This window comes from Schistocerca serialis, unplaced genomic scaffold (genome assembly GCF_023864345.2).
Source record: "Schistocerca serialis cubense isolate TAMUIC-IGC-003099 unplaced genomic scaffold, iqSchSeri2.2 HiC_scaffold_1362, whole genome shotgun sequence".
NCBI classification, from domain to species: Eukaryota; Metazoa; Arthropoda; class Insecta; order Orthoptera; family Acrididae; genus Schistocerca; species Schistocerca serialis.
In genome coordinates, this window is record NW_026047583.1 from 30416228 (window position 1) to 30440551 (window position 24324).

At 42.7% G+C, this 24324-nt stretch overlaps 1 protein-coding gene across 1 annotated transcript in view; it reads right to left on the minus strand.

The window, feature by feature from the left end:
* The window catches only part of LOC126440370 (uncharacterized), a 95114-nt gene that overhangs the window by 59607 nt on the left and 11183 nt on the right, over positions 1-24324 (minus strand). The window contains exon 2 of the mRNA XM_050090658.1: positions 18109-18278. Within this exon, the coding sequence (XP_049946615.1) occupies positions 18109-18278 (170 nt within the window). The remainder of the gene's footprint in view (positions 1-18108; positions 18279-24324) is intronic.

The window sequence follows — 24324 nt, forward strand, 5'->3', positions numbered from 1 at the left end:
CATTTGTTAGCCATACGTGACCTGCCAGTTCCGCGCAATGTCACAACTGCAGTTAGTTTTAGGAGAAATGAACTATAATATTCGGTTCATACCGAATGCTGCACAAATCGCAGCTCCTTTGCATCGCTTGCGTCGAAAGAACGTCGCCTTTGTTTGGACAGATGAGTGCCAAGAAGCTTTCTCAAAACTTAAAGAAGCATTGCTCAGTGATCGATGCTTGGTTCACTCCGATTCTGACAAAGCAGTTGTGTTGCAAGACGACGCTTCCTCTTACGGAATAGGAACAGTGCTGTCGCACAGAACTGGTGATTAAGATAGGCGTATTCCTTTCGCACCATAAGTGTTCTCCAAGGCTCAGTGTAACTATTCACAAGTAGAGAAAGAGGCATTGGCTATTGTGTATGGCAGAAAATTCTGCTTAGTAACGGATCACAAGCCATTGCAGTCCTTGTTGCATCCAGCGCGAACCGCCCAAAAACTGCAAAGATAGGCTTAGTTGTTGTCTCAATCCGAGTACGAGATTGTGTATCGGCCGACAGCTAAACATGGTAATGCGGACGCACTTTCACGTCTTCCGATTAGCCGTGACACAGACTTTGACCGGCCCCTCGCTTCAGTCTGGAACAGGCAACCATGAAAACCAACGGCTCAATGTGAACAGACTGGCTTCGATGTGAGCCACGAACCTCGTAGCAATCGGAACAGCTCCCACACACTCCGACACTGCGTGTAGACCGCCAGCGGGCCCTGCCCACTGTGCCGCGCGGAATTTCCTGGTTAACCCACACCAACCAACCGACTGCTCGCACATCAGCACGGAGACAGCACTAAACTAACAGAGCAGCTGAGATCACAAGCTACACACAATTTCACAAACACTAGGACGAAGAACGCAACCAATGCTAAAAGCAGTGACCGAGCAATGACACGGTCGACCCACAAGTTGAGACACACACCGCCAACTCACAAACCAACCGCAGAGAGCAAATACACGTCGTCTGGTAAGACGACCAACCGACGATGAATCGAGACCGTCCCCAGTTCAAGCCACGTGTGCCGGCGACGGCCGGGTGAGTCACGGCTGTCGAAGCCTCACTACTGCTCCAACCCGACTGACTTCCACCGCGTCCCAACTCTACGGCTGCCGCGTCCGGACTGCACTGCAGGCGCATTCGTACACGCTGCACGACAGACGTCAACTGGGAAGTAGTAGCAGACAGCAAAGATAATACGGCAGGGCTATATCGATAAGCACTGCTGCTGCCGCTCAAGGGCAGACAAAGCAACAACTCAGTGACAACAGAAATTGAAACTAACATAACGAGGTGTCAGTATGGTTAGAAACAGGATTTAAAATAAGATACGGAGCGAACACGAGTCGCGCACGGCACACTCGGTTCACGTCAAATGAATCTGAAACATTCTGTGAACGCAGCCCAATGGCATACAGCATCTAACTAGTGCACCCTTCCACCCACAGTCAAACGGCGAAGCGGAAAGTTTTGTCAGAACCCTCAAGCAGCAGACTGCTAAGCTTCACTCCGCACACACTAGGGATCAAGCATTGCAACTGTTTCTCGCCTCTTATCGTTCGCATCCACGAGATGGACCATCGCCGGCGGAATTGTCACAGCCGCCACCATCGGACACCGCTCTACCTGTTCCACCCTCCTCTGAGCCCGGCGCCGAAGGAAGGTCGCAAGTGCCGCTTCGTGCCGTGTGTTATTGTCTTTTACAGGGTTCTTTGCCGCAGCACACGGTGAGCGCGAGGCGAGATCCTTCGTCAACTTGGAGCATGCGTGTACCTTATTTCAGGCCCAGACGGATTGCAGCGCCGATATCACAGTCAGTTTCGCCACTGTCATGTGTGCGGTGATCCTCCTGTGTCTCTTCCCCCAGATTCACGTATTATGAAGACGGCGCGGCCACAGCAGCCGCCAGACGGTGTCATCACGACAACGCGGGACGATCCCGTGGAGACGGAGCCTTCGCCTCCTCTCGTCCTACCGATGCACCTGGAGCCGTCCACGCCGCAGCAACCGACGCCCTTTACATCTAGCTATGGGCCTCAAGAGGTGGACGCGTACGCTTCTTGTTGTTTTCCAGGCACGTTTCCAACAGAGCGAAAACCGGGTGGTGGGGTACGACTGAAAGTGAGGTTCCCTGCAGCCACAGCTTCCAGCCCATCAGGACGTCAAGGCGTCCACGCTCCCGACTGGTCGCGGCCCAGTTGAAGAGTCCAAGATTAGCGAGTTCTGTAGCAGCATCGACTCTACTTACTTTGCTTGTACAATCTATGTAACACAGACTTGGGAATTGTTTATACTGAACAACATTGCTTATTTTTCATGTCACCCTTTGCTTGCGACACATCTGTGAAGCTGACAAAGTATTGTAATCTTTTCCTCTTGTAATAAAACTTATTAAAACGATTGTTTTGAATGTTGTGTAGCGATCCGAGAATGAAGGTTTCCTAGACACCCATATTTGACGACAAGGTTGGATTTAACATCTTCTGAACAGCACGTTGCAAGGCATCCGAGATATTCTCAGTAATGTACGTGTCTGGGGAGTTTGGTGACCAGTGGAAGTGTTTAAACTCAGAAGACCGTTCCCGGAGCCACTATGAAGCAATTCTGGACGTGTGGGGTGTCGCATTGTCCTGCTGGAATTGCCCAAGTCCGTCGGAATGCACAATGAACACGAATGGATGCAAGTGATCAGACAGGATGCTTACGTACGCGTCACCTGTCAGACTCCTTTCTGGACGTATCAGGCGTCCCATATCACCCCAGCTGCACACGTCCCACACCATTACAGACCCTCCACTCCCTTGCTGACATGCATGGTCGATGGATTCATGAGGTTATCGGCACATTCGTACGTGTCTATCCGCTCGATACAATTTGAAACGAGACTCGTCCGACCAGGCAACATGTTTCCATTCATCAATAGTCCAATGTATATGCTGACGGGCCAAAGCGAGGTGTAAAGCTTTGTGTCATGCAGTCATCAAGGATAGACGAGTGGGCCTTCGGCTCCAAAAGCCCATATCGATGATATGATGGCCCGGCATTGAAATCTGCAGCAGTTTGTAGAAGGGTTCCACTTCTGTCACGTTGAACGATTCTCTTCAGTCGTCGTTAGTTCCGTTCTAGCGGTATCTTCTTCTGGCCCCAGTGATGTCGGAGATTTGATGTTTCATCGGATCCCTGATATTCAGGGTACACTCGTGAAATGGTCGTATGGGAAAATCCCCACTTCATCACTACCTCGGAGACGCTGTGTCCTATCACTCGCACGCCGACTATAACACTACGTTCAAACCCACTTAAACCTCGATAACCTGTTATTGTAGCAGCAGTAACCGATCTAACAACTATGCCAGACACTTTTTGCCTTATATAGGCGTTGCTGACCGCAGCGCAGTATTCTGCCTGTTTATATATCTCTGTATTTGAAGACGCATGCCTATACCAGTTTCTTTGGTACTTCAGTGTACAAAAAACATAAATACACTCTAAGACAAAAAACGACGCATCACGAAAGATTTATGCAAATTGGTCAAACATTTATATGTATACACGTATCGACGGACAACGCAAAATTGTAAACTTCTGGGAAAAGCGCAATTTTAGAGAGCAGCTGACAAATACTGCAAACGGGGTACATGTCGATTCCACGAATCGCCGAACTTCTCGACGTTTGAATAGAAAAAATGCCACTAATATGGATAAAATGCTGAGTAATTTTAAGCAGCGTAACCACAAAAACGGAGCAAGAGAGATAAAATGTGTTGCGTTATCCGCTAATGATGATAATTCAGCTGAAATAGATTTCTCGTAACTAAAAATGGTGTTCCAGCGGTAGTCACAAAATTTGTCTGTAAACGCAAAAGTCCGGTGGTAAGAGGGCTCGAATTACAGCAGGCGAAAAGCGGAAAAAGTGAGATTCAAAAGATATCCAAACTGGGGAGGTAAATATTATGTGTGTCAACGGCAACCGAATTGTACCTTATGGATGAAGAGTGTAGTGTGAAAAACATTGTGTATAAATAAGGGTCTTTCCATGTATAGTTTTTAAGAGTTTCTGTTTTGTATGATATATTCACGAATTTAAAATGTATGTGATAAAGTAGGGAGGCACAATTTAGTACAAGAAGGGAGTATATATTGGTTGTGCAATTCGTGGTTCGCAGAAGTCGGCAGAACAAAATTAATTTCATTATTTGTATAAGAGAGAATTCAACTGTTCATAAGACCTACAGATCAAACTTCAAGGGGTGTCTTAAATGTGATACTTTTACTAGATCTAATTTTCTTGTGGAAACTGTTCGCACAAAAACTGGTGTGAAGAGGTCATCAGACATCACTAAAATTTTAATTGTTTGTGAGAGTAGAACATGTAGTAGTAGTAGGTCAAAGCCAGCGTCACCCCACTCTGAATTGTTGCCAAATTTATTCAACATGGCGAATCCAAGATGACACCCATAGCTGTGGCAACATTGCAGTGACGTTGTGACGGGAAATTCAAATTTTGACGGGAAAATAGGACATTTGGGCTATCTCCACTAGCCTAACTCACTTTCCCTCCCCTCCCCCTGCCCTCTTTCCCCTCTCTCATCCCCTCACCAGCCTTATATTCCCCTGCACCATCTGGAAATTGGCAGGAGAAGTACTCAGTCTATGCTGGGCTGCTGGATCGCATGGACGTTAGCCTCTATTTTGCATTGCATTGTTTATTTAAATAGTATGAGTTGTTACAGACAGTAGCTCCACACAGTATGTTCACCATGAGGTCCAGGTCCAATTGACCAAGTTCACAGTATCGCCACCGTAGACCACAGTCGTCCCTCCCCCTCTCCCCACCCATGACGTAATCAAAGATGGTGATCTGAGGAAAAATGGTGAGAAAGGACTCAAGTCTGTGTGTAGCTGCTGGACTGGGAGGATGGATGCAACTGTTTACTATGTTCAATGGACGAGATGTCTGTGCTGGAGAAGGAGTAGTATATTAGCATCTGAGGACTGTGTCGATAGCATTGATATTTGGTGAAAACAAATACAGACTAAGTTACGCTTCGCAGCTCAAACTGATGAATGCGTATGCTGTAAATGTAGAGTGTTCGATAAAAGTCCAGCTGAAGCACGAGAGGCGAGATGTTCTCCCACTCTGGCACATGCATCCATGTGAACAGTTGAGGAAATGCTGATGATGAGCAGGGATGAATTTATGTGTACTACATGCAAGCCCACAGCTGAGGGCTGTATCCATAGCCTCTTACACAATGACTGGAAAGAAAAGATAATGCCTTTCGGCCAATAAAGGCAATGCAATGGCATGGCGAACATTCAGTTCAGTACTCGTGTAGATAGATGCTTGTGCTGGGACCGCCTGCCTTTTCTGAAATTGCCTAACACTCCACATAAGCTTTGCCCTATTCCACATGAGCTATAGGTGTTAACCCTGAGGGTTGGGGACCGACTGAACTATTTCACAACACAACCACCAGAGAGTACTGTCCCCACCCCCTCCCCCCAACATCATCTCTCCCATGATGTAGTCCAAGATGGCGGTCCAGAAAAAAAAGGGCAAGAACCAATAGCAACCCTAAATCTGGTCATGTGTTAGACTTCAGCCAGTAGGATGGTGGTATCTGGCGACGTCACTGGAGGGGGTATGGGGCAGGCTCATCAGCTCTGTGACCCCAGCCTCGCTCAGTCAGCCAGCAGCAGCAGCAGCAGCAGCAGCAGCAGAGGAAGAACAGGAAGGAGATTAAGCTTAACCATTATGGCCATTTTAGAACCTGTGACCATTAACTGGACGTAAATATATGAAACTGCACCCAGTCACTTTTTTAATATTTATTTGTTATTGCATGAACCGGTTCATCTTCAGATGGTTTTCTAGAAGTTACTTCACTATTTGTAGCATAATGCTGGTTGCAGGCTCTGTGACAAGAAGATGGAACACACTTTAATGTATCGCCATGGCTATTGTTTACCTATCAATATGGTTGCATAATTTTGTTTCTTACTTATTCGGACAGTGTGGACGGCTTTTTTCGTTAGTAGCCATCTGTCGGCTTCCATTTTGTTGGCCAGTTGGTACATCACTTGACATATTTTTAAACAGTCTGTATTTATTTACACTGTGACAAGGAAACTTAGCCAGCATCCAGCTGTTGATTCTAGCAAAGATCTTGGCGGAAAGATATGGAGTAGGTCCATTTTGGTCAGAGATGCAATTTAATCAGACTGGTGATAACACGAGAGCACAAAATAAATAAATAAATAAATGAATAAACTACAGGAACAAACTTCAAGTGATCTGATGTCTTACAAGCCCAAGCTTGCAGGGGCGAGCGCCAACATGTTGATCTCTGCGGTGGCCAGACTTGTAGCGACCTCAGCTGCCATCTTGTCGAGACCTGCACCGACCTCTGAACCTGTGGTAGCAACAGCCTACAGAACGTCTGACCCGTAGCGAGCACGTGGGATCCTGTAGCACACGTAGCCCATTTGCTGGAGCAGGACAAGGAGCTGTTATTGTCTGTCCCACTCATCGATTTGTGTGATGAGGACGCGCAGTCTCGTCCCAACACATCGAACGCTGCTGGTGGTCCTAAACAACAGCAAGATACAAGACAGTACTGGTCACTGATATACGACCCATGCCAGCAGAACATCCCTTTGCTAGTACTGGCACACAGGGCAGATGCTGTGGATAAGAAGGTATCGAGTGTACCCATGTATTTCAGTTCAATATGCTGATTAACTCACAGTGGAACAAAACATGTAAACGTGGGTATAGAAGCACATCGTGACTGGGGCTTGCATGTAGGAATATAAATTGTAAACGCATCGAAGGGTGTTAAAGTGCCTATTTTTGAGTGACTACAGAGTATTATCCAACTCATACCCCCCCCCCTCCCCCGGACATTCGCCTTAGTGGTGTGACATTATCTGTTGCAACATACAACAGAGTGACTCTGCACTATGTGTGAAATCGGCTGACAAGTGTGTCTATCTACGGCACGCCTCAGTTATGAACTTACACGACCTGGATACTGCGCTACACCTTGCATTGGAGAGCTTGAGTCATTGGTTGTCGAGCCTAGAATCCGCATGCAATGATGTAAACTTCCCACGTCTGCATAGTGTACATGGTGATGATTTGGAGCATTAACTTTATTTGCACATGAACGCAGAACCAAAAGAGAAACAGGTTAAATGTTTGTGTGAATAACCAGAGTAATGTGAGGCACCCATTGCCTTGAAGGAGGTCTGTGCGTAATTTATTCCATGTCAAAAAGCTTTGCTTGGGAAATACTGCACAGGTGCGAAGAAGAAGAAGAAGAAGAAGGTAAAGAAAGAGTCTGATGATTTTTTTTAAATACTGCACCTCATGTATGAAATTTAAATAAATAATATATATACATAGAATCTCAAAGAGTGTTCGTGTTTTGTTTCATACCTCTCTCATCATAGTCCAAGTTCTACACTTATTAATATCATTATTTTCAATTCTACACCTATATCATGCCCCAAACATATCTTCACCAGTCATTGACAAAATGAATGATGAAGTGACTCTTCAAGGGCAAAATATATAGCTGATTTCTCTACGCAGCAAGTGTAGCTAAGTTGGTTAAGTGATGCAGGTATAGTGGTTACACATACTATTACCGTCCTTACAAGTGAATATGTGCCAACTACAAGTCAGAACCTGGCGCAGTCAGTATCATGGCAGGGTGGGTGAAATATCATCACAAGGACTTTCTCATTGTGGATCCATCCAAGTCTGACAAGACTTATTTCGTCATGGTGCCGGTCTCGGTGGCCGAGCGGTTCTAGGGGCTTCAATCCGGAACCACGCGACTGCTACGGTCGCAGGTTCGAATCCTGCCTCGGGCTTGGATGTGTGTGTTGTCCTTAGGTTAGTTAGGTTTAAGTAGTTCTAAGTTCTAGGGGACTGATGGCCTCAGATGTTAAGTCCCATAGCGCTCAGAGCCATTTGAACCATTTTATGTCATGACGCTGCTAACACATGTAGATGGAGTCCGATTTGAACGTATTTCCGTATTGTCAAAAACAGTATTTCAGCCCAAGTCTCAACCATTACAGGAGACATTGCGCGGTGTAAAAGGTGTTACCTACAAGACGTTCAGTGAAAGCAGTGATATCCTCCCACCTGAAGTCAATCTTCGTATTTGAAAATGTTCCTGTGGAAAACCAAGAGCAAACTCGAAAATATTTCTGTTGCGGTTGTCATATGGGTGCTGATATATTTTATCTAGGAAAAACATATTCCAGATTCTGGAAACAGTTGGTTAGGGATAATGCGAACCTCATTATAACCTTCAAACAAGATAATCTGAATTTAAAACACATTTACCATGCACATGTGGGAACTGACATGTTGTTCAATGATTTTGTAAAAATACGTGCGGATTGCTGGAATCATTCGCAGTATGGGTTTCTCGTTATTGATAAAACAAGAAAACTGAATGATGGTTGGTACAAGCGAAACTTCCAAGAGTTTCTGTGTATATTACCTGGTAAGAGAGTTGAGTACATCACCATGGACAAATTCGGGCACATGTCTAGCTCTCAACCCGAGAGGATGGGTGCACACAGACAGAACACTAGCTTGTACATGGATTCAAGGTATTGGGTACGAAGTTTGAGGCATGCACAAGGAGCTAGAGACGTGTTGCCAGACTCTTCTGAGAATGATCATTGCATTAAATGAGATAATTAATGAAGTCGGAAAGAAAGTAACCGTTTTAACTGATAAGGTCGAGGCTATTGAGGGGAAAATAGATGTAGAGGTCGTTGTTGTTGATAAGGGGAGTAGGCAGATAATAAGAGGAACAAGAGCGGATGTGTAAAGTCTCAGGCTGTAGAGACGTCTGAGTAGTATTCACCGAGATGTCAACGAAGCAGAAAGTCATTCAAGCGCGGAAGGCCATTCGAGAGAAATTACGGTTATTAAGGTTAGGGCATAGGGATCGACAGCAAACACCAAGAGATGAGGCCTTTAACCCTTTGACTGCTGTAGACGAGTTCACTCGTCATGCTGTGTGCCGCTCCCTGGGTGCTAATGACGAGTTGAGTCGCGGCCGCCGGTTTTCCCCTCAGCGGTGTTGACGAGTTGAGTCGCGGCCGCTTGCCGGCCCCTGAGTTCTGATGACGAGTATAGGCGCGCCGCTACCCGAGTGCCGATGACGAGATAACTCGGACAGCGGACTTCCCGTCCCATGTCTCAGTAGCCTTTCGCAGTTCTGGCTGCTAGCTTGTCTGTCGTCAGCCTAGGCTTCGCACTACAGTTCACTGTTCATCGGTATTTACATCAGTGTTCTTCGCGTCCTGTATTTTACAAGGAAAATGGCGAGACGTCGTGGTTGCACTGAGGAAGAAATCGTGGAGATTCTTACGAGGAGATTGTGACGAAAGTGATAGCTCTTTCACAGAGTCCGAAAGCTCTATTCATAAACCGTTCACGTCAGCAGGGCTGTCAATGTGGTCTCATGTTTCAACGAGAGATGTTGGTTGTTCTGAATCTGAAGAATCGAAAGTGACAGTGAAACGCCTACAAAGGAAGCGCGCCTTAGTGATATATTTGACTGGAAAGAAAATTACTTTCAGCCTGTTAACCACGCATTTGATGATACGCTGTCGGGACATGTGTGTCAAATAGGGAATGAGTCAAGTGTTCTGTCAGTTTTCATGATATTCTTTACACAAGAACTGATGAAATATATAGCTGACGAAACGAATCGGTTTTATTTATTCACCAAGGAGAATACTCCTGAATCAGTGCATTCTCGAATCTCACAGTGGAAAGATACTGGATATGAAGAAATGTATTGTTTCATAGCTGTTTGTCTTCTGATGCCTCGCGTGAAAAAACTGAAAATTAGCGAATACTGGATCAGAGATGTTCTTCTAAATAATTTTTAGTGAACTCATGACAAGAGACCGCTTTTTGTTACTTATGAGAATGTTACATTTCAGTGACGACTTTGACAGTACTGGAGGAGACAGATTATTCAAAATTAGGAACATTGTCAATAAAGTTCGTACAGCTTTCCGTTGTGCATTTAATCCATATCAGAAATTCTGCATTGATGAAAGTTTGTTATTATTCAGAGGATGCTTATTTTTCAGACAATTCATTCCATCGAAACGGAGTAGATTCGGTATAAAAATATTTGTGTTATGTGATCGTAAGACTGGCTATGTCTTGGATTTCATTGTTTATACAGGGGCATCGACAGAAACTGAGTTCCACAATTTGGGGAAGAGTGGTGACATATTGACTACACTTATGAAGCCCTATTTAGAGCGTGGACATACCCTTTACGTCAATAACTGGTACTCAAGCCCAGACTTGTTTGCTTGACTTCACAGGCATGGGACGAACGCATGTGGTACTATCCGTAAGAACAGACACAAAAGAAACTGGAACGTGGAGATATTCAATTTATATGCACTCATACAAAGCTTGCTATAAAGTGGTGTGACAAAAGCGAAGTGTGGATGTTGACCACATGTAACACCATAGATATGGTTGACACAGGAAAGATTGACAGGAATACTGGAGAAAAAATTAAGAAACCACAAAGCATTGTAGATTATAACTTGAATATGGGAGCAGTTGACCGTTCTGATATGCTGCTTAGCTCTGTCGGATATATACGGAAAACTATAAAGTGGTATAAAAAGTTCTTTTTTCACGTTCTAGATCTGTGTGTTTTAAATGCTCATGTCCTACACAGATCGCTAACAGGTCGTAAAATGACGATAGCACAGTTTCATCTGCACTGGTAAGGAAACTTACAGAAACGTATGCGTTAGAGCGCAGCAAAGCTGGCAGTGGAAGGTGTTTTGATGATAATCCTCTAGGATTTGTGGCAAGGCATTTTCCAGACATTATAACAAGTGAGCAATCCAAGAACAGTCCGCTAACGCGTAGATGCATTGTTTACTGGAAATGAAAAGTGAGTCGAGAAAGCAGGTACGAATGTAAACTTGCAAGGTACCATTGTGTGTCGTATCCTGTTTTGAAAATACCACACAAAACAGAATTACTAATTGCAGCATAGAACGAATACAATAATGGCATGGGGAAAAAACTTCGAAAAAAAAATTATAAAAATGGAAAAACAAAATTTTTTTATTAACTTCGTCAGTGCCGGTTCAAAGCCCGGAGCAAAAAGAATGGGAAACATATTCACAAAGTGTAAAAGTAACGCCTAAATTTACAGTTCATGACTTTGAATTTTCTCTGTAAGTGAATTTCATGTGCTAACAAAAAGACAGAGATTTCACAGCTTTCAAATGTGGTTGTTGAACATAAGTATTCAACAGATTTTCCAACAAGTATTTGGTCAAAGAAACAAATTTACGCACAATCGGGTAATTACAAAGCGCAACAAATATTCGGGCAATTCAGCGATACAAATTTCTTATCACACCAGAACAAATTTAACGACGTAAAGTAAAATTGTTCTTACCGTTGCTCACAGTAAATTCCGATGGTGTAGTGCGATATGAAAGACGATCTGTAAGTCGCTTTCTCCTATAAACGACGTAACACGATGTTCTGAACAACAAAAATGACGTACAGTAATCTATAATCTATGGCTTATTTTATTCTTTCTTGAGTTAGTACGGTGAGGAACGCGTAGATAAATGCAGACATTATAAACAGGTATCCAAGAAAATAAACTATTGATGTAAAGCTAACGAATCACGTCGCTTTCGGCATAATCTACAAAAATAGTGCAAGAAAACTACAAGAAAGATATCATTCTTGGTGGAGGAAAATAGTTTTACCAGACAGTTTGATTCTGTAGTAATTCACCTGCAGGTGAACTACGTAGTGAGAGCATTTACGATAATTCTGTGTCAGCCGTGAGAGCACACAATATTTCGCGTCACTGCAGAAATATTCAGCACAGGGCGGGTGGGGCAGCGAGGGGCGGTCCGCCCCAGGCGGCAGCTTGAGGGTCAGCCGCACTAGCGCAGGTACACGGGTGACCGTGCAGGCCGCAGCGCCTCAGCGTGCCAGCAGTCGAGGAGGTAAGCCATTTACTGTACCTCACAGGCAGCTCTTGGCAAAAACACGCGATAACGTTGGTGTTGCATTGACGAATTCATTATCCGTCACGTCCCTGGTTAGATAGACAGAACATTCGGCGTTAGCAGGGGAAGACTGTACGTGTTGGGCACGCAGCCTATAAACGTAACTGGTGACACAACACAGATTGGTGATAGCGACTTTGAGAGGACACCTGGCTTTATAAATTATTCAGTTAGGGAAGTGTACCGAGAAATACCGCATGTGACTGATGTACATAAGATCAGCAAAAATCCTGAGCAACAAGAAATATAAAACCATTATAAAACAATACCTAATGACGAAAACAAGAACAATAACAGTAGCGGCGATGGTATTGACATTGTGCATACAGCAGTGATACCACAGTATATATATTATGACGACCCCGACGAGAGAATAGATCGACTATGGCTGCTCATGGCATCAGCTGCTGCAGGTAATACAGCTCGTTCGGATGAGGCCGTTGCAATAATTTCTAAGCGTAGAGAGAGAGAGAGCCATCATCGAATAAGTGTGGAGGCAGTAGTTCGAGAACTTCACAAAGCAGCACTCAAAACATACCCTCGTAAGCAGTTTATGACTGGAGGTTTGGGTGACTTACGGCAGGCTGATCTTATGGATATCAGGTAATATTCACATGGGAATAATGAATTAAATTATATTTAAATGGTTATTCATACATACTCCTAACCTTCCTGGGCAATACCTGTTAAAACAAAAACGGGTAGAAAGCTCGCGAATGTGTTTGAGTGCTTGCTGCATACAGGGACGAATCGATCCCCAGACAACCTCAAAACCGATCAAAGTGGAGAGTTTTACAATAGGTTTTCCAAGACCGTGATGCAGCGGTAAGGAATACGTTACAACATTCACCCACGTGAAAGCAAGTTTCGTGGATCGTCTGAAAAGGACAATAAAAGGTCAAATGTGGATGCGTTTTAATCTTCGCGTATCATACAAATGGACAGATATCCTCCAAGAAATAATTGCTCAGTATAATCGAACCATACATACCACAATAAAAAGCAGACGAAGCGATTTTCATGATAATGTACTCATGGATACGGTGGACTATCGCATTAAAATGCCGGATTCATGCAAACAGAAAATTAATGTAGATCATTTGTTAGGTATCTCAAAATATAAGAAAGCATTTGAGAAATCATATCTACCGAAGTGGTCAACAGAGATATTTACAGTTTTCAAAGTGCAAAGAACGAATCCTAGAACTTATATCTTAAAGGATCGTAAAGGCGAGGAAACTGTAGGTTGCATATACTCCGAAGAGTTGCAGAAAAGCTCAGAACCGGATATGTTTCTCGTAGAGAGAGTCATACGACGTCGGGGAAATAGAGCACTAGTCAAATTGCATGGGTTTCCTGCAGCACAAAACAGATGGATTAATGCTAACGATTTCCACATGCACAGTCCATAACCACCGCAGTAGCATAACATGCGTGCTAGGAGACGCATTATAGGAGGGGTGGTATTCTAGACAAGACAAACTGCCACAGGTATTCCACATTCCGGGGTATAACTACTGCGGACATGGAACAAAGATTCTGAAACGCTTGGCAGGAGGTGATAAGTGCAGACGAAGCGTGTATGGAACATGACATTGCATATGTTGCAAATAAAGATCTCTCAAGTCATCACATTGGAGGTAATTTTAGCTGATAAGGCTAAGGCGATACGGAAAAGAAAGAATATTGGTGTAGATCAATGCAGTGCAGCATTTCAAGTTTATGAGTGATGAACTTCAAGCGGGTTATGAATGCTGCACGTTGTGCCTTAAACAAGAAAAAGAAGAAGGGTGAAAGCAGAGTTGTTTGAAGAACTGCATCCTGAAGCTAAAAACGGTCTGAAAGGCGCGAGAAGAAGAAGAAGATCCCTTAAAGCACCTCTAATTTCACCAATACGAAAGATGTCTTGTGTTTTCTTGTTCCTCATCCCAGCATTCTCGGCGGTAGGGTCCCTCGCTGGTGGTGCTGCAACTGTTTCTGGAACAGTCAAGAACGCGCAGAACTCCGAAGCGCAGTTAGAAGGGGCAAGAAGACATAACCACTTGATGGAAGCCACAGCCGTTGGGGAAAGGACTATACTTGAAATCTTACAGGAAAGGGCTTGGCGTATCCATAAATTAAAGAAAAGCCCTTTAGCAGTCCTACCAGATCACAAATGCTGCTCTTCTCGAGCTTGTTAGAAAAAATTCAACATTCCGAGATTTCATGATGTGTTTATGCGGGATACATTACCGAAGACTATGTGGAAAACTGGTGAATGTGCCATCGTAAATTTAGTTGTTGCTGAAGGTCCTGGCACCCACTGGGTGTCACACGTCATGATAAATGCGGATTGTCTACTATTTAGGCTCATTTGGAGACCTGCAACCGCCAGAATAAATACAGCGATACTTCACTCACAGAAGACGTGCGCTCTACAATTATCGGAGCTATCAAGACTTTAATACATACCTCTGTGGACATCTGGGCATCATGTTTCTCTTGACATTCACAAAGAAAAAGAAGCATGCTATATAAGGAGGAGCTTAAAACATTCCTTCATCAGTTGAGGTACAGATGCAATGTCGTACACTTTGACGTTAAAAGAACGATCATCTGTATTGCGTGCAAATTACTTCCCTCCAGTTGATTTGAGCATTGGTGTATGAAGTATAGCATCGATTGGACTGGAGCCGTACAACGGCATCCCAAATATCACTGAGACTAACAACAAACTACATCTGGATATTAATGGTAAAAAAGGCATTGTGGAAATAGAACCGGGCGCATACGATATCCACGATTTAAACGAAGTCTTAAAACAGTCTGGAAAAGTTATTGAGCTGCATGCAAACATCAATACACTTAAATATGAAATAAGGACTGAAAATGCAGCAATTGACTTTAACCAGAAAGGTTCAATAGGGCCTATGGGGTTTCACAAACTGACATGTTTTGAAGAAAGATCCAAGTAAATATTACAAGTCAGATCAGGCTGTGGATATACTGCCTGTCAGCACAATCGGAGTCGAGTGTAACGTTGCAACGAACTCCTATCTCAACGACCGTCTGATGCACATTATTTACGGATTCTTCCCTTGAGTTGCAACGCGGTACAAGATTGTTGAAACTCCTTCCATTGCAATATACCTTCCAGTGACAGTTCAGTTGGAGTAGCGTATTGTGGATCAGAATAATCAAGTTGTTGACTTTCGTGGTGAGGAAATCATTGTACGATTACATCTAAGCCAAGATCGGCGCACAGTACAAAATCACTGCACGCAATCCATAGCACGTCACTTCGTGTGAACTACGAGTTTCTTAAATCAGTTGGCTTGAAACCTCGCAATGATGACCTCACTCAGTATAACCAGTTCAGAAGAGTATGATGAGCGAATTATACGTCAGAAATACTTCTCGCATAAACCTGACATTTCAACCACATTTAACAAGAATGATGAAATTATGATTTTCCTCCAGCACCAAGAAGCGCTGACGCTTCCATGCAAGAGTTTCATATATTTGGAGGAGTCATTCAACGAAACCAACGGCGGGTACAGTGAGAGCCAAGCTTACACGTAACGCCATAGTATCCCTGTATCAAGAGATACGCTATGAACGCAATTGGTCTGAGATCGACCGTGCACACAATGTGGCATAACATCAACCCTTAAAACATATGTCTCTACATCAGCCACGGATTTCAATGCCTTAGAAAATGTGGGATGATTCATAGACGATCCGGAGGATAGAGCTGTTGCAGAGTACAAGCGATTTACTGCATGCATTCCTCTAAAAATGCTTATGGTTTACTTTTAGGACATGAGACAGATTACTATAAATGCTAAACAGGAACTCACTCTGGTACGGAGTGCAACGGATAATTACTCGTACATTAAAGGAGCTGAAGAGGAGAATATGATCACAATTAGCAAGATAATATGGAATATACCCCACATCAGTGTATCAGACGAGGAGCGTTTGAAGCTTTTAAAAGACCTGAATTCCGGTACATTTCTATCACTAACATTTCTCTCTTGGGGGGTTTTTCGAGTATCGAATGTTACCGTCTGCAAGCAGACAAACACGTGGTATTAAAACCTGTTCACATCTGCAGACATCTACATTCACCATACTTAATTTTCAGACTGACAAAAGCGGGAATATATCAAATGATTCCTCTGCATTCGACAACTGCTAGTTAACTAACGCCAGAGTCTGCGTGAATTCAGAATTCTACCCATATGCAGTGTGCGATTTGCGCTTTTAGCAGAGGGGGGGGGGGGGGGGACGCCTTAGGGGGTTAGTATAATTATATCTGTTAGTAGCTTGGACCGTGGCGTTACCCATGTTTAAACAGTTCTTTATAAATAGAAGTTAATGCCGAAACTCACTATTCACGCGTAGGCACTATCAGAAAAGTCATCCCTAGTTATATCTTTAAAAGTACATTATAGGTAAAGCTTATTTACAAAATCATCTACATACAGGTATACAAAGGGAATTCAAAAAGTAAAGGCACATTTGTGAAAAGCTGTACTTATTCTGATGATAGAAAACTGAAATATGCAGCCGGCCGCGGTGGCCGTGCGGTTCTGGCGCTGCAGTCCGGAACCGCGAGGCTCCTACGGTCGCAGGTTCGAATCCTGCCTCGGGCATGGGTGTGTGTGATGTCCTTAGGTTAGTTAGGTTTAAGTAGTTCTAAGTTCTAGGGGACTTATGACCTAAGATGTTGAGTCCCATAGTGCTCAGAGCCATTTGAACCATTTTTGAAATATGCATTTTTTTCTACGTAACCTCCCTGGACTTTAATGCAGTTTTCCCGACGTTTTAAGAATTTTTTTTTATTTCATCAGAAAATACGTTTTTCGGTTGTATCTGTAACCAATTTTGCACCGCAGCAATGACGTCTTCATCTCTTTCAAATCGTTTTCCCTTTAGTGCTTCCGTTAAGGGTCCAAACATGTGAAAATTGCTTGGAGCCAGGTCTGGACTATATCATGGATGTTCCAGCACCTCGAATATCAACTCTTTTATTGCGTCGGCTGTCCGTTTGGCAGAATGTGGGCGAGCATTATCTTGCTGCAGGATGACACCTCTTCAGTTTTCCACGACGTTTGGATCTGATTGCAGGTTTTAGTTTCGTACGGAACACATCACATCCACCATACAATATAGACCTGGCTCTAAAGCCTCGTTTACGCTGGGGCGACGTCTTGCAACTTTGTGGCATGCTACGGAAATTTGGCGTGCGTCGTCTTGTAGCATGCTACAACAGGCAACATCTTACGGCGTATGTTGCATGCGGCAGGTTAATTTATGCCGAAGTAACAGAATTTGTGCTACACGTGTGTCGGTCTTGCAGTATGATGGGTGATAAAGTGATCTCAGCGGCGGCCTACTTGGTACTTGCAAATGCAGCTAACAACGGAAATGAAAACCGAAGGGAAAGAAAACGATGGTGGAAGAGTATTTAAAGAAGGTCCACGAAATAGTATCCTAGGAACTAGAAGCAGAAGATGGTGCGTTATTTAGTATTTTACGAGAATGTCGACTGAAGACTTTAATTACTTAATGCGGTTAACTACACCATTTATTGTAAAGAAAGATAACAACTGTCAAGACAGTATTTCACCAAGAATTCGATGGGCCATCACATCACGATTTTTAGCCACTGGCGATTTATGCAAGTCACTAATGTACTTATTTAAAGTATCATATTCTGCTATTTCCCTCATAGTGCCAGAGATATGTGAAGCTTTTTCATTAGTGTTGAAGAATTACATAAAGGTAAGCACGCAACATTCAATACTGATTTCATTTAAGTAATGTTTTATTGACATTTTTAAGCAAATTAAAATGAATATTAAAGAACTGTTAAAAATACTTATTTCTAAAATCGAATTATTTGAGCTCTTCTGTTTCTGTTTGAACAAATTCGTCACAATTATTATTGTCCACATATACAATTTCACACCTAGGTTTTGCAACCAATGTTTCGATGCTCGGAATTTGCTGTTCATACTCCCCTAAGGGCGCTTTAAAAAGAACATTTGAAAGTACGTGCTTGACATATGTGGGAGGTACATGTTCTTCAAGAGCTACATCGCCGTCACCTTTTGATACTGTGTCCTCTGTGTCATCAATCTGAAAAAGTAGGGAAAGTAATGAGTATGTTTCACTTTTCAGATTCCAAAGGATACTGAAGAATGGCAGAAGGTAGCAAGAAATTTCGAAGTGAAGTGGAATTTCCCTCACTGCATAGGGGCCATACATGGCAAACATGTGCAAATTATGTGTCCTCCGAATACTGGAAGTGAATATATCAACTACAAAAAAACATTCAGCATTGTCCTTATGGCAATTGTAGACGCAAATTACTGCTTTCAATATGTTGTATGTCACAGGGACAGAAAGAGAGGGGAGGAGGAGATTGACTTTGAGGGGGAGAGAAATTGACCTTAGCGAAGGGGAGAGTGACGGAGGGGTAGAAGGTGATAGAGGAGAGAAGCAGATGGACAAAGAGAAGGGCAAGAGAAGATGGGGAGTGGGGAAACAAGGAGATGGACATAAGGGGAAGGTAGAGACATCCGGGCAATGCAGAGTTTACTTACCTCATTTACAAAATTAATAAATCTTCATATGTAGTTAATTAACAACTTTGTAAATGATTCATGTAACATACGATACTCAAACTATACTAAAATACGTGATGAATAAAATGTAAAATTAAAATTTTTGTTTTGTTTTGTGCTTAACTTTAACACTCTGAAATTATAAGTGAATGTTAATTTGTAAATCATCGTATTATGACAAAGCCACAGCAAAGTGTGGCCGGTTCAGCTAGTACAAAAGCATATAATTGTCATTTTAACTTACAGAGTTTAGTTGAAGAGACGAGATGAATGAGACTGCTCCTGAAGGTTCGAGGGTTTGCCTGTTGGTTTGTCAAGGGCGCTATGGTGCTGAGAAGCAAGGCTTCTTTTTCTTATCCACCTAGCTGCAAATTTTTCTGCATCGAAGCAATGCAGTGGAGGTCCATTTATTGAAATGAGAAGTAGATTTGAAAGTGTCAGAATTTGTAAGTGATTTTCTGATCAGTCACTGTTAAATTCATGTCACTGAATCCGCGTTCATATTCAGCCGTAGATATAGGTATAACTTCGACTGCTTTCAAAAGTTCCTTCACAGAAGTGGGCATGTGTTGAGGATTTTCTTTATGGATTCGAAAATCTTTAACCAGTGACGCACACGAGCATTCACGTAATTTAAAATCCATCTTTTTACACAAGCGAGAAATTGACATGTCACCATAATACACCATCATCTGAAGGCCATGTATCTGAATTTAAAACGGCTACACCCGAAAAGAAATCCAAGTCCTCAAAGCGGTTTTTTATATTGTCTACCAAAGAATGGTATACTCTCCTTCAAATTCGAAAGGTGGCAGGGGTAAAATACAGGGAGCGAAAGGCTATTTACAATTTGTACAGAAACCAGATGGCAGTTATAAGAGTCGAGGGGCATGTAAGGGTAGCAGCGGTTGGGAAGGGAGTGAGACAGGGTTGTAGCCTGTCCCCGATGTTATTCAATCCGTATATTGAGCAAGCAGTAAAGGAAACAAAAGAAAAATTCGGAGTAGGTATTAAAGTCCATGGAGAAGAAATAAAAACGTTGAGGTTCGCCGATGATATTGTAATTCTGTCAGAGACAGCAAAGGACTTGGAAGAGCAGTTGAACGGAATGGACAGTGTCTTGAAAGGAGGATATAAGATGAACATCAACAAAAGCAAAACGACGATAATGGAATGTAGTCGAATTAAGTCGGAAGATGCTGAGGGAATTAGATTAGGAAATGAGACACTTAAAGTAGTAAAGGAGTTTTGCTATTTGGGGAGCAAAATAACTGATGATGGTCGAAGTAGAGAAGATATAATATGTAGACTGGCAATGGCAAGGAACGCGTTTCTGAAGAAGAGAAATTTGTTAACATCGAGTATAGATTTAAGTGTTAGGAAGTCGTTTCTGAAAGTATTTGTATGGAGTGTAGCTATGTATGGAAGTGAAACATGGACGATAAATAGTTTGGACAAGAAGAGAATAGCAGCTTTCGAAATGTGGTGCGACAGAAGAATGCTGAAGATTAGATGGGTGGATCACATAACTAATGAGGAGGTATTGAATAGAATTGGGGAGAAGAGGAGTTTGTGGCACAACTTGACAAGAAGAAGAGACCGGTTGGTAGGACATGTTCTGAGGCATCAAAGGATCACAAATTCAGCATTGGAGGGCAGCGTGGAGGGTAAAAATCGTAGAGGGAGACCAAGAGATGAATACACTAAGCAGATTCAGAAGGATGTAGGTTGCAGTAAGTACTGGGAGATGAAGAAGCTTGCACAGGATAGAGTAGCATGGAGAGGCGCATCAAACCAGTCTCAGGACTGAGGACAACAACAACACAACAACCAAAGACTGAAAAAATTTCTTCCGAAATGTCTTAAATCTGTTATATTCATCACAAGTTGTTTCTTTAATTAATACCCCTTTGAATGTGCGCTTTTCCTCCATCTCTTGTACTATCATCCTAATTCGAGGCGTTTTCAGTGTTTCAAGAGTTCGTATAGCCACTTCAATTTCCTGTTTTGCTTTAATGACTGAACAATTTCTCTTTTGCATAATGAATGTTAATACTTGCAGAACTTCTAGGGCCTCATAAAGCACAACTAATTCCATTACAAGCAACCACTTTGTGAGATGTTTTGGTAAACCTTCAAATTTAGATCTCTCCTGAGTTGATCATTAACCATCATGTCTCAGTTTTTCAAAAAGATGGACAAGAGAACTGTTACTTTCAATAAAAGCTCGAACAGCATTAAATGAGGAAGCAACCTAACGTACGCGAAAAATACGGCCTAGTTTTAATATCTGCGAGGATAATTCTAGTGAAACACTTTGTAGTAGTCTCTGATTTTTGGGACTTCGAAAAACACAGAATATAAGGAATCTAAAAAAACCTGTATACGGTATACATGCAGGGATGGCTAGAGGACAAATGTAAGGATGTAGAGGCTTACCTCACTAGGGGTAAGATAGTTACTGCCTACAGGAAAATTAAAGAGACCTTTGGAGATAAGAGAAAGACTTGTATGAACATCAAGAGCTCAGATGGAAACCCAGTTCTAAGCAGAGAAGGGAAAGCCGAAAGGTGGAAGGAGTATATAGAGGCTCTATACAAGGGCGATGTACTTGAGGACAATATTATGGAAATGGAAGAGGATGTAGATGAAGATGAAATGGGAGATACGATACTGCGTGAAGAGTTTGACAGAGCACTGAAAGATCTGAGTCGAAACAAGGCCCCCGGAGTAGACAACATTCCATTGGAACTACTGACGGCCTTGGGATAGCCAGTCCTGACAAAACTCTACCATCTGGTGAGCAAGATGTATGAAACAGGCGAAATACCCTCAGACTTCAAGAAGAATTTAATAATTCCAATCCCAAAGAAAGCAGGTGTCGACAGATGTGAAAATTACCGAACAATCAGGTTAATAAGCCACAGCTGCAAAATACTAACACGAATTCTTTACAGACGAATGGAAAAACTAGTAGAAGCCGACCTCGGGGAAGATCAGTTTGGATTCCGTAGAAATACTGGAACACGTGAGGCAATACCGACCTTACGACTTATCTTAGAAGAAAGATTAAGGAAAGGCAAACGTACGTTTCTAGCATTTGTAGACTTAGAGAAAGCTTTTGACAATGTTGACTGGAATACTCTCTTTCAAATTCTAAAGGTGGCAGGGGTAAACTACAGGGAGCGAAAGACTATTTACAATTTGTACAGAAACCAGATGGCAGTTATAAGAGTCGAGGGACATGAAAGGGAAGCAGTGGTTGGGAAGGGAGTAAGACAGGGTTGTAGCCTCTCCCCGATGTTATTCTATCTGTATATTGAGCAAGCAGTAAAGGAAACAAAGGAAAAATTCGGAGAAGGTATTAAAATCCACGGAGAAGAAATAAAAACTTTGAGGTTCGCCGATGACATTGTAATTCTGTCAGAGACAGCAAAGGACTTGGAAGAGCAGTTGAACGGAATGGATGGTCTCTTGAAGGGAGGATATAAGATGAACATCAACAAAAGCAAAACGAGGATAATGGAATGTAGTCGAATTAAGTCGGGTGATGTTGAGGGTATTAAATTAGGAAATGAGACGCTTAAAGTAGTAAAGGAGCTTTGCTATTTGGGGAGCAAAATAACTGATGATGGTCGAAGTAGAGAGGATATAAAATGTAGACTGGCAATGGCAAGGAAATCGTTTCTGAAGAAGAGAAATTTGTTAACATCGAGTATAGCTTCAAGTGTCAGGAAGTCATTTCTGAAACTATTTGTATGGAATGTAGCCATGTATGGAAGTGAAACGTGGACGGTTAATAGTTTGGACAAGAAGAGAATAGAAGCTTTCGAAATGTGATGCTACAGAAGAATGCTGAAAATTAGATGGGTAGATCACATAACTAATGAGGAAGTATTGAATACGATTGGGGAGAAAAGAAGTTTGTGGCACAACTTGACCAGAAGAAGGGATCGGTTGGTAGGACATGTTCTGAGGCATCAAGGGATCACCAATTTAGTACTGGAGGGCAGCGTGGAGGGTAAAAATCGTAGGGGGAGACCAAGAGATGAATACACTAAGCAGATTCAGAAGGATGTAGGTTGCAGTAGGTACTGGGAGATGAAGAAGCTCGCACAGGATAGAGTAGCATGGAGAGCTGCATCTAACCAGTCTCGGGACTGAAGACCACAACAAAAACAACATGGTATACATCTGCTACATCATTCATAACATCGTGGACAGCTAATTCCATTTTGTGGTTCATACAATGAACGACAGTTAAATCGTTACGTGAATGACTATGCAGTAGAGCGGCTACGCCTTTTTAAGGGGCGAGTATTGTTGAGGCACCATCTGGTGTGATACCTACAAGGTGTTTCTTTATTATATAATTTGTAATGCCATACTTTTCAAGAGCTGCTAACAGTGTGCTGAAAATGCATTCTCCTGTCACACTTTCTAATTCAACAATGTCAAAAAAATAACTGCAAGCAATTTCCTCAAAGGACAAACGTAAATATATTATTAAACAAGTTTTATTGGAAACCGTTGTACTTTCGTCCATCATGATACTGAAGTTTGTACCCGATTCTACAAGGAAGTGAGCAAGATTCATTTTCATTTCTTCTCCTACGAGCATAATGATATTTCGGCATGCATGGTCAGAATGAGGCATATTACCGACTGATAAACGATTAAGCTTTTGTAGTTCAATTACTGCAGGATACGATTTGAATGATAATTTCTGTTTAGCTGTTACATATGCAGATTTGAACAACGAAGCAGTTGCGATTACTTTTTCTTGATGCTGCTTTCCCCACAACTTTGCATTTCAGTGACGCATTTTTGTAAACTTTTCTTCTCTTTTATACTCGTGTTTTCCACGCACTTCATGTGTGATTTACACTTTGCATGATCCCCGATTTTATCACTTATTTTTTTGGCGTTATTAGCAGAAACACCAGCTAAAAACGCGTTATCGATGCGCACACGTTCACTGCTTTCCACCTTAAGTTCACAAACTTGTAAACACACTGTGCGTATTACTAAGTTTTTGTCATTTGCGGGCAGCCACGCATTAGTCTTTTGCCAGTTCTGAAAACGTGATAAGGTAACACAATTTCCTACTATAATTCCAAGAGAACTGTTACTTCCATTCCTACCTTTGACATGTCACAGTTTTCAGTCACCGGAGATTCAGTCTCTTCCCCTGTATTAGCACCATCATTACCGTTTTCTTTTTTACATTCACTGTCTATTTTAACTCTTTTAGCACCACTGTTAGTATCCTGACTGTCACGGTTTGTACACGTATCAGGTAATGCACTGCTCTTAAGGAAATCAGAAATTTTCCTTTGTTTGAATGACATCCTGAAATTCCGTAGTTCTTACAGGCCCGGACGCACTCAACTCACTAATGAAGCTACTGAAGCGGGAACGTGTGAAGATCGCCGTGTGTGTGGCGGACGCGCGGCAAAGAACGAACGGCACCAATTAATTTGGAGTACGCGATGCTGGGGAGCCTGTGTTAAGCTGCACCCACGTGGTTCGCGATCCCGTCTGACCAGTACCGTTGC